The sequence below is a fragment of the Chenopodium album genome, chromosome 24 (assembly GCF_948465745.1).
Source record: "Chenopodium album chromosome 24, dcCheAlbu1.1, whole genome shotgun sequence".
NCBI lineage: Eukaryota > Viridiplantae > Streptophyta > Magnoliopsida > Caryophyllales > Amaranthaceae > Chenopodium > Chenopodium album.
The window spans coordinates 13,917,930-13,928,623 of NC_137857.1; the positions used below are offsets into that span (position 1 = coordinate 13,917,930).

General features: G+C 34.6%; 1 protein-coding gene across 1 annotated transcript; it reads left to right on the forward strand.

Moving 5' to 3' along the window:
• Window positions 1-356: 356 nt before the first annotated feature.
• LOC145611121 (pescadillo homolog) lies at window positions 357-10,151 on the forward strand. Its single transcript, XM_081666364.1, has 12 exons — window positions 357-497; window positions 578-663; window positions 1,236-1,484; window positions 1,563-1,688; window positions 1,805-1,889; window positions 2,188-2,298; window positions 2,594-2,687; window positions 4,403-4,644; window positions 5,183-5,290; window positions 6,434-6,555; window positions 8,046-8,265; window positions 9,651-10,151. Exons 1-12 carry the CDS (start codon window positions 474-476, stop codon window positions 9,915-9,917), a joined length of 1,734 nt encoding a protein of 577 aa, XP_081522490.1. The 5' UTR covers window positions 357-473; the 3' UTR covers window positions 9,918-10,151.
• Window positions 10,152-10,694: the final 543 nt, after the last annotated feature.

Here is a 10,694-nt window from a genome sequence, read left to right on the forward strand (position 1 = left end):
TCTATTTTAATGCATAGTATTTTAATATAAACTTTCTATGGCTTATATAAGTACATAATAAAATATATTAACGGTCAAACATATACACCAGCAAGCGTGCTAGTTAAAATGTTGCAGGTAAACTGGGATAGAGGGAGTATAAAATTAATAAATTACTTCATATAATTTATGTTCCACTAGATGAGAGAAATTAATTAAATATTCATATTATAAAAGATTTTCAAATAAGGAAAAAGAGCAAGCTCAGAAAGCTCATCGGCAACCGATGTCCACCTCTTTCTTTCTCCTCTCATCCCAATTTATATATATAAAAAAAATAAATAAATAAAAAAACAAAATGCAAAAAAAAAAAAAAAATAAATAAAAAAATCAGGTTTAGGGTTTAGGGGGTTTTTGTAAAGCTGTTGATATTTCATCAGTTTCCTACTCTCTCCTTCCTCCCTTAGTTGCAGTCTTCGACATTCAAAGCTACCATGCCGAAGCATTACAGACCAGCGGTCAGTTTCATCTCTCTATTCTTGATTCTTTGTTGACATTCTTCTTCGAATGCCTCATATTATTCTCACCATTTTTTCAGGGCAAGAAAAAGGAAGGTAACGCCGCCAAATACGTTACTCGTTCTCAGGCTGTCAAAAGTCTCCAAGTCACTCTCCCTCTTTTTAGGTATTCAATTTTTGTTGAATTTGAGTTTCTATATCTTATTTGCTAACACGAGAAATTATTATCTGCTTTGTGTTATTTGTTAAAAACCTGGATTTTAATGTTTTTCGCAATTTATAATATTGTATATCTTATTTGCTAACACGAGAAATTATTATCTGCTTTGTGTTATTTGTTAAAAACCTGGATTTTAATGTTTTTCGCAATTTATAATATTGTATATCTTATTTGCTAACACGAGAAATTATTATCTGCTTTGTGTTATTTGTTAAAAACCTGGATTTTAATGTTTTTCGCAATTTATAATATTGGGTTTATTTCAATTGCTATGAAATTTCTTTTATTTGAGAGCTAGTATACTATAAGTTCCCAGAATTTCACTAAAATTGTTTAAAAAAAAAACCCTTGGTTATAGTTATTCATTGATAATGGGAATGATTGTGGAGGGAATTAGGGAAATGGGTATTCCTCGATTCGTCCGAGGAATGATTGATTTTGTAGCTGTTTCTGTCACATTGTGGAACAGGGTGTTGGGTTTTTAATTTGATTTATGCATGGTTCTTTGTTTTCTCCAGGAAAATATGCATTTGGAAGGGTATTTTCCCTCGTGATCCGAAGAAGAAAATAAAAGGGAATCATCAGACTTATTATCATACTAAGGACATATCTTTCCTTCATCATGATCCACTTGTGGATATACACCGTGATATTAGGGCGCATGACAAGAAAATTAAAAAGGCTTTGTCAAAGAAGAATAAACCCCGTGCTGTTCGTCTTGAAGAACATAAACCTTCTTACACTCTAGATAGGCTCATCTTAGAGAGGTATGTATTTGTGTTTTGACCTTGTTTGGTTTATAGTGTTTTCATCGATCTAAATTTCTTGTGCTGTGTGGTGATTAGGTACCCAAGGTTTATTGACGCACTTGGGGATTTGGATGACTGTCTTACTATGATCCACCTGTTTGCTTCTTTGCCAACATTACAAAATGAAAAAGTTGATGTAAAACGTATCCATAATTGCCGTAGGTGAGTAATGGTTATTTATTTTTCTTTGTTTGCTCATAACATTTACCTTCTCACTGCTTAGCTTGTCATCGACTCATTGTTGACTTTCATACTCATGTTTTGTTGGCTTTGTTTAGGTTGAGTCATGAATGGCAAGCATTCATTGCTCGGACCAACAAGTTACGCAAGACTTTCATTTCAGTGAAAGGCATCTATTATCAGGTACTTAGCATGCCTTGACAATATCTATTTCCAGTCTTAATCAGGGTATTGAATTTCAGCCACATTACTGCACTGCTACTGTAGTGTAAATGTGGAGCTTACCTTAGCTGTAATTTTAGGCTGGAAAAACTTGAAACATTTGCACTGTCTGTATTATTGCAATTGTTATTGAATCTGAGATTTAATATCTTGGTGCGAATAGATCCAACATTGACAAATTTGATTTTACGCCATATTTTTAAGTCCTACATACATTATATCTGCTAATCATGTTATAATTAACATATTTATGTGTTAGGTTGAGGTGGATGGACAAAAAATAACATGGATTGCCCCTCATTCAATTCAACAAGTTGTGACTGATGATGTTGATTTTAATGTCATGCTAACCTTTCTGGAATACTATGAGGTAACAATGCTTCAATTTTCTTTTCTCTCTCTTTCCTATTTTGGGTTTATGGTTTTTATTTTAGCTAATTGGACAAAAAATATCTTACTGTGCCAAAAGTAAAAAGGGTGGTATGATTTTTTCCTGTAATATCTGATTGTACTGCTATTGATTGATTTACTCCATGACTTGCATCAAGTAAACATTATTTCTATAGATTTTGGCTGTTTGTGGAATTTATTGGGATTTGGCATTCTAAAAAATAATTCCGGCCTCTCTGTGCTTGTAATCATTATTTTTATTATTATTTCTGCAGACTCTTCTTGCTTTTGTGAACTACAAACTTTACCACTCCATAGATGTGAAGTATCCACCAATTCTTGATCCTCGATTGGAAGCATTAGCAGCAGGTAACAACCCCTTCTGAGCTCTCTCCCCTCTTCGGCTCCTCCCCTTTCACTTAATTGGACATTCTCAAGACAAGTAGTGTTAAAATTTCCAGAATTGAGCCAGTGGTAAATACGCCTTTGTTGAATCTGCAATCGTATTAAATATTTCATGGCCTGAGATAGTTATATGGAGTCTTAACCTGGGTTAATATGGTATTAAATTTGGATTAAGTGAGTAACTTAGTCTTTTTTTTTAAGACAGGGATGGAGTAACTTAAATTTGGATTAAGTGAAACCATGTAAAGTACCGATGTGTGGGGCTTTAAGGAGTAGTAAAGCTGTTAGTTTTGCTGATTTGCAAGAGAATCCTTTGAAAATTTCAGCTAGTGATATGGCTTTATGATAGAGGTTCTAGCATTCCTCTTTATTCCCACCTATCTTGATGTAATATTATAGGCAGCTAAGAGAAACCTTTCTGTTTGCCTAAGGGTTTTGTTTTGTTTTTTTTTTTTTTGCTTGTTTGTGTGTGACTCTGTGGCTTATCCACTTTTAACTCAACATGTGAAGTTGTTAGTTTTCATGTGTTTTATTACTTCTATAGCTGTATGTAATATCAAAAAACCTTAATTAGTTAATTTTAAAAAATTAACCATTCAATATCAAATAATTGATGTATACTCTTGTAATTGCTTCCTAGCCTTGGATTTGACATGAATAAAGCTGAGGGTTTATGGGTTAGTTGTTGCTGTTGAAACATGAATAACCATTCATAGCTGGTGGTGAAGTTGAGAAAGGCAACAATACCTTTATGATTTTATTTATTTATTTTTTTTAAAGAAGAGAGAGTCCATAAGTCCCTTCATGGAAGCTAATTATTAATCAGGGGAGACTATTAATTGTATTGCTTAATTTGGTGTATACTTGGGTGAGAGTGTTTCTTTTATTTTCTTAAAATAATTGAAACTATATACCAATGCTATGAGGTTGCATATATATATATATATATATATATATATATATATATATATATATATATATATATTTAATATCTCATTTTTAACTTTTAACTATGTCTATTCTACATTGAAAGTAATCCTCTCTTAGTACCTTTGTTATGGGAGACTTTAGTAGAGGAAGTCATTGAGGAAATGTTTTTCATATGAATCACCCTGAGTAGATATGGTGATGAAGCAGTGAAACTGAGAATTACTAAAAACTGGTGATCAACTTCCTTTTTCATGTTGTTCACTCAAACAGATATCACATCCCAATGATGACTTGCTTTCATTTATTGGGAGATTATAAGTGTGGGAAATATGTTGCTGACATGTTGAGTGGGAGATGAGTGTTTTTAGAAAATTGAATTATGTAAATTCTCAATACTGCATGGTAGAATACAATTTAGATATGGAACTCTGCCTTGCTATTGGTAATTACAATTGATCTTCTTGGAAAGTAGTTTTAGGCTTAAATTTTTCATGGGATTATCATTTGCCTTATAATACAGGGATAATTTTTTGTGATTAGGCATGACCAGGGAATATTGTTTCATTGCTGAATCTGGTAAAAAGGCTGTGAAATCACAGATATCTACCAAACATATTGTTGCAAAATCCACAATCAAATTGACAAATATGATATTGCAGGATGCTTCATGTACATAAGGTTTCTTAAAGGCTAATATGTATCTAATTTTATAATCTTTTTTTTAATATTTATTTTCCTTTCTGCTACAGATCTATATGCACTTTCAAGGTACATTGCCAATAGATCCAAGGAGCAAGGAGGCAATGAAATATCAAGTAAATTAGATGAATCGCAGCTAACGCTTGCACAACTTCAACATCAGCTGGTCCCTTGTGAGCCTGGAGCGTTAATGCATCTTGTTGAAGAAACTGAGATTGAGGATGATGCGGATGAAGAAACGAAGGAGTGCAGATCACTTTTTAAGAACATGAGATTCTTCTTGGGGCGAGAGGTACAAAATCCATATTAGCAATATTTTTCTAGTCCTAGAATCGATGCAATTGAATATTCATTTCCATTCATGCGTCACATGTATGCCAAAATAACCTGAAGTGGCTACCAGAATTACAAGTTTACTACCCTTAGCTAACTACTGATGAATTACTCGGCCACTAATTCTGACTGTGTAATTGCATCCTTGTGTGCTTTTCAGCTTCTGTAGATTGTAGATATGAATTATTTTATAAAATTTGTGGCCGTGTGTTAGGCCTCCCCCAAGGGGAGGCGCTGATTATTTAAGTGTCCTGGCTTTATTAAGGCATGGTCTATTTTTATGTTACTACTTGTTTGCTTTGTATGTTTTCTTGTATATATTCTTAGTATTACTAATTGCTTTTGGTAAAAGGGTTTTTTTTTTTTTTTTTTTTTTTTTTTTTTTTTTTTTTCCCTCTCCTGCTCATGTATTCCAAGTTTTTGCTTTACTTTTCTTTATCTTATGTAATTGCATCAAAGCGGATTCACTTTGCGTATGTCTAACTATTTGATCACAGGTTCCCCGGGAGCCGTTACTTTTTGTGATCTCTGCCTTTGGTGGAATGGTCTCTTGGGAGGGAGATGGAGCTCCATTTGAGGAGTCTGACACAAGCATCACTCATCAGGTAAGCTGGCAAGCCTGATTTCCCATGTTTAGTGTAGTGATATTGGCACATGAAGGGTAGTTGTGTCCTATGGTTTACAATTTGTGTTTCTAAATGTAGAATGTTGAATTATATAACGTTATTCGGACCCAGCTAACAAAAGTGTGAAAATAATAAGAAAAGAAATAACTATGTGAAAAGGGATATAAAGCACGGAATAACAGAAGGGATTCTTTTTGTGTGTTTTTCGGGTCCTCATTTAGTGCCTTTAGTGGTGAAGAACTCCATTAAATACTCTTCATTTCAGAAGTACATGATTATTGTTTGCTCACAAATTAATGCAATTGGAGAAAGTGTTGATGTAGTGAATGAGTGTAAGATGAAGGTGGATAAAATAAAAGAGTGTAAAAAGGTGGGTGGGTTGCAAGTAAAACATGGATATTGTAGGAGCGATTCAGTGAAAAGATGTAAATATTGTGAGGGTCAGAGGGGTAAGGTAATAAAAAAGGTTTGCCAAAAATGGAATAAAAGGGAAGTGCTTTGAACTTTCTAAAATGGACAATAGTAAAGTTTTGAGAACTATTAAAATGGTGGAACCACATAGTTTATTCAGTATTTCTAGATTGATAGTGATAATAATGGTGAATCTGTTTAAATAATTGAATTTTTTAGGCCGGCATCTTGCATCTGTGATTATTGTAAAGTTCATAAAGGGTTACAAGTGTATTATGGTGGAAGTTCTGGATTGATTGCTGAATAAAGAATGCCATCAAGTTCTTTTCTTTTTTGGTTACTCCTGCAACTCTCGCTTCTCTTTATTAAGTTAAAACTAGGAAACTGGTATGCATTTGTTCACTAGATAAGATTGCATTACCATCAGGATATAAATAATTTTGCTGTAAATACTTAATAATCCTAAAGAACATTTTCATTACCACATATCATGGTCCTTGCTGGTCTATCGATTTTCTTTTAAGTAGGATCGCTGGCATGCCATTTCATCATAGATTGTGTTTTAGGCTGTAGGACTTGCCTAAAATGTACATGGGTTTATGATGATTGTATCTTGTGGTCTCACGTGCCCCCTTCTCTTGTTTTTTCCTTCATATTGCTGTTCGTACTTTTGAATGGACTTTACTATAATATCATATTTTGTTCCTGTAGATTGTTGATCGTCCGACTCAAAGTCATTTGTTTCTCTCTAGAGAATATATTCAGCCTCAATGGGTCTTTGATTCTGTAAACGCTCGTATAATACTGCCTACTGAGGATTATCTGGTGGGAAGGTATGTACTAAAATAGTTCCCCCCACCCTCCTTGTGTCTCCGTTGATTCCAAGAATGCTTTATGGCTGCTATTTTTTTGCAATAATTTTGACCTATCTTGTGGATTTCTCACTTATTTTGACTTTGCAATCAACATAAAAAGGCATGTTTGGTCCTCATTTCAAGGGCCTTAGAGGCCTTGGCACATACTATTCTAAAAAAAATGAAAGCATATTTGGATATAAAATATCTAGGGTTTTTCTACATTATACCCCTCTAGTATTGAATTTTCTAAGCTATACCCAATGTTTTTGAAAGTTACATGCTGTGCCTTAGGTCCAATAAGTGAACACAACATAACCTTGCGGTCACATCGACATTAGGTTCCATTGTTTTGTTCATTATTCATTATCATCTTCCTCTAATTACTCCAATTTGCTGGAAAGCATCATCATAAGTTTATAACATCCGTTCTTCCTCCATCCCTCTTCTCACTCCTATCCCCCTCTTTCAATAAACTCCAACCTCCAAACCACTTCTAGCACAACTAGTAGAGTCACTAACACCCTCTCCCTTAATTGCATCCGCCGCCGCAACTAGCACCTCAATGGCTATTCTATCGTACGACTTATCAACTCGACGGTCACAGAATTGTCGCCACTCTACAATTGCTGATATGCACATACAATTCCTATGAATTCCCAATAAAAATCCACCTCTATGAAATGGCATTCTTAATTAATACACACATCTACATCTCCATTAAGCATTAACCCAATAATTAACTGAGAAAATGACAAAAAATGATACTCAATTACGATTAAACAAAATCAGCATTCCCTCTTTGTAGGCTATCCATCGCTCAAATGGTGGCTCGTCAATTTTTCAAGGAGGGATGGAATCCTAGAGTTTTTTAGGTGGGACATGTTTTTTTTGGTGCAAGAAAGGTGAGTTGGGTAGTTGAGGAAAGAGAAAGTGGGGCTTTTAATAGTCAGAGTGGGAGAGGATTGTGGTGGTGGGTTTGAGGAAGAGATTGAAAGGAGTGAGGGGGTGGTGGTGGTGCTTGTTGCTGTGGGAGTGTAGTGAGGGTGGTTAAGTTTTATTGTATTTTTTTATACGAATTATTGCAAATAATATGGTGTGTTCACTTTTTGAATCTAAATGGTACTACATGCAACTTTTAAAAACATTGGGTGCTGCTTAGAAAGTGCAATACTACAGCTGTATAGTGTAGAAAAACCCAAATATTCTATTTTGTACGTGGAGATTGTAGAGAAAGAAGGGCATAAAGTTAACTTGTGAAAGCTGATGTTGCCTATAAGACTGTCTTATGTGTTTGTTTATTAGTTGTTAGTGCTAAGCCTCATGATCCAAGGGATGAGTAAAAATGAGTAATGTCCATATTTTTATATCATGAAAATCTAATCTGCAGACTTGGGATGTTGCAGTAAGTTAATATAAGACTGGAAGAAACTTTAGGTTTGCTGTAGATTAATGCAAATTATGTGCAGGGTCCCGCCACCACATCTCTCTCCCTTTGTTGACAACGATGCAGAGGGGTACACCCCTGATTATGCACAGAAAATTAAGCAGCTTCAGGCTGCTGCTAGAAAACAAGTATTGCCAGTACCAGCAATTGGGAATGAAGATCAGAATGACACTCAGAATCTATTGTTGGAGGGTGTTGCGGGTCGTGTAGAAGCTAACAAGGCAGCTGAGAGAAAGAAACAGGTACATTTCTTTTGGCAGTTTGTTTGTTTGCTTACAGCTAAATTGACTTCCACTTAATTCAATTCCATTGAAGGTTTTGTGGTTTAAAAGTTTTAACCGTGGATGGCATGCTATTAATGGCTAGTCTTAGCTAAATTCTCTTTTCCTTCAATCCTTTGTCCCATTTATAAAGATTAGCCTGCACTTGAGATCTGACTAAGCTTTATTGGTTGGCTGCAAATTGTACTCCATACTTCCTCCGTTTTATATTTGCACCATTTTTCTTATAGGGATGTTGCATAATAATTGCACCAATTCTATAATGGGTGTACTTTCATTTACTTTTTGTTTGTGTTCACACACCAAATTCCTATTTCACCCTTACTCACATTTGATATTTATCCTTGTTACCTGACCTTTACTCTCTCTCCTTTATTTTAGTCACCTCACTCACATGGGCATTTTGGTTATTTTATTTCTTTCTTAAACTTTGTGCCCAACCCAAATGGTTCACTTAAAAAAAAAAAGAGGAAATGTTTGATATTCTTTTATCTGCCTATGTTTCTCTTTAGTTGACACTACCTTAGTTACACTTGCTAATGTATACCTTTAACCATTAATATCTATAATTATCAAAACTTGAAAAATTATGAAGGTCATTTTTTGAATTCATGTATCAAGATGAATATAACAAGATCCTACGTGATAATGTTGTCTTTGTGTATAACTCACAAATGGCAGTTAAAAGGGAAGGTGAACAATGCATAAGTCAAAATATGTCAATTAAAAAGAAATGGAGGAAGTCTTTATCAATTGTTTTAAAATGTGTGGTGTCTTTCTCAAAAAAAAAAAAAATGCGTGGTGTCAATTTTGGCAATTGGCGGTTAGAGGCTAGACTATAGCAGTTTATAAGAAAGCTACAAAAGGGGGTACAGTGCTTCCTAATTTGTAAAATTAGGCCATATATGTACCACTTCACTTATATTTTGCCTTGTTATGTTCATGAGCGATAATTGATTTAACTAAATATGGGTTGATCAGTGATTTTGACATTTTATCACTAGCCTGATACAAATACTAATGAGCATTATTACGGCTATTGCTGAAAAGGGCCTATTTGGTGACATTATTATACTGTCATTTGTGTCGAAACCTAATTTCTTTATTTAACATGGGATTCATATTGAGTAATTTTTTATTTTTTTTGTTTTTTTTGGTGATTGCGTATTTACTATTAACAATGGGCGGGGCAGAAAATGACCGGATGACTTGTGCTACTCACTTTATAATCCTATTCATAACTTTAATGTCCATTAAGGGACAAAATCTGAAAATTATATCTTTTTTAGTTGTCTTTGTGTTGCTTTGCTCTATGTGATCTTAAAGCTCCTGATTGATGGGTGCAGATGTCAAAACAAGAGAAACAGCATCACGAAGAGATGAAAATGGAACTTCAGGGTGTCAGCCCTGCAACTGGTACTATTCAGAATGTTCAGGCTCCAGATCAAGATCAAGATGATCAGATATCTGAGGAGCCTGACATGTCAGAATTGACAATGTCTCGACGTAAAAGAGGGCTTTATGAATCGATACGTATCAGTAAGCAACGAAGGAAGGCTAAGGTTGACCATCTTGAGTCTAGAAAACGAAGTATTGCAAAAAACCAAAAGTGAGGAGAAGATTGAAGCAGCTCCAAAATGCATTATTACTGAGGCTTTGCATTTCTGGTACTGGAAATTAAGTAAATCTGTTTGGAAAATGTAGTATAGTTTGTGGTTTGACAGAGGGATGCATTCTATGTTATTGTCCTGAAATTTTGGTAGCAGTTTTACTTGAGACAAATCATTTCTTAATTTTCTAGTAGCTGTTTATTTCACCTTTTTTTTATTGCTAAGGTTGTTTCCAGATCTCTTTGTGTATGCTCGTTATTAGCGATGTCAATAGAATAAGGCGAATGTAGATGTTGATCCCTGCATAACCTACCAAGCAAAACTGCTACTCATTCATCACTAACTGCAACTCATGATTCATCACTAACTGCAACTCATGATTCATCACTAACTGCTTTTGCGTAGCAAAACTGCTACTCGTGAGTCATGAAAGTAATTTTACCTCTGAAAATAGCAGATTTATCTAGTAAAATTGCGAAAATTAGTACAAGGTAAGGCCACCACCATAAAACCGGTTTTACTAAGTTTAACCACTATTGGATAGCAGTTTAACCCTTCAAAAATAAAAAGAACATATGTTCACTCTGAACCTACTTGGACAACAGACGAGAAAATACATGTTAATATGGAATAATAACATGTTTCGTTTATATGGGGGTGTGGAATAATATACATGGATTGCTTGGGTTGCAGAATATTAAGACAATTGCAAATGAATGCTTTAAAGTAGAGGTCATTATTGGACGGGCCGGGCTGGGCTGGGTTGAGGATGAAAAATGG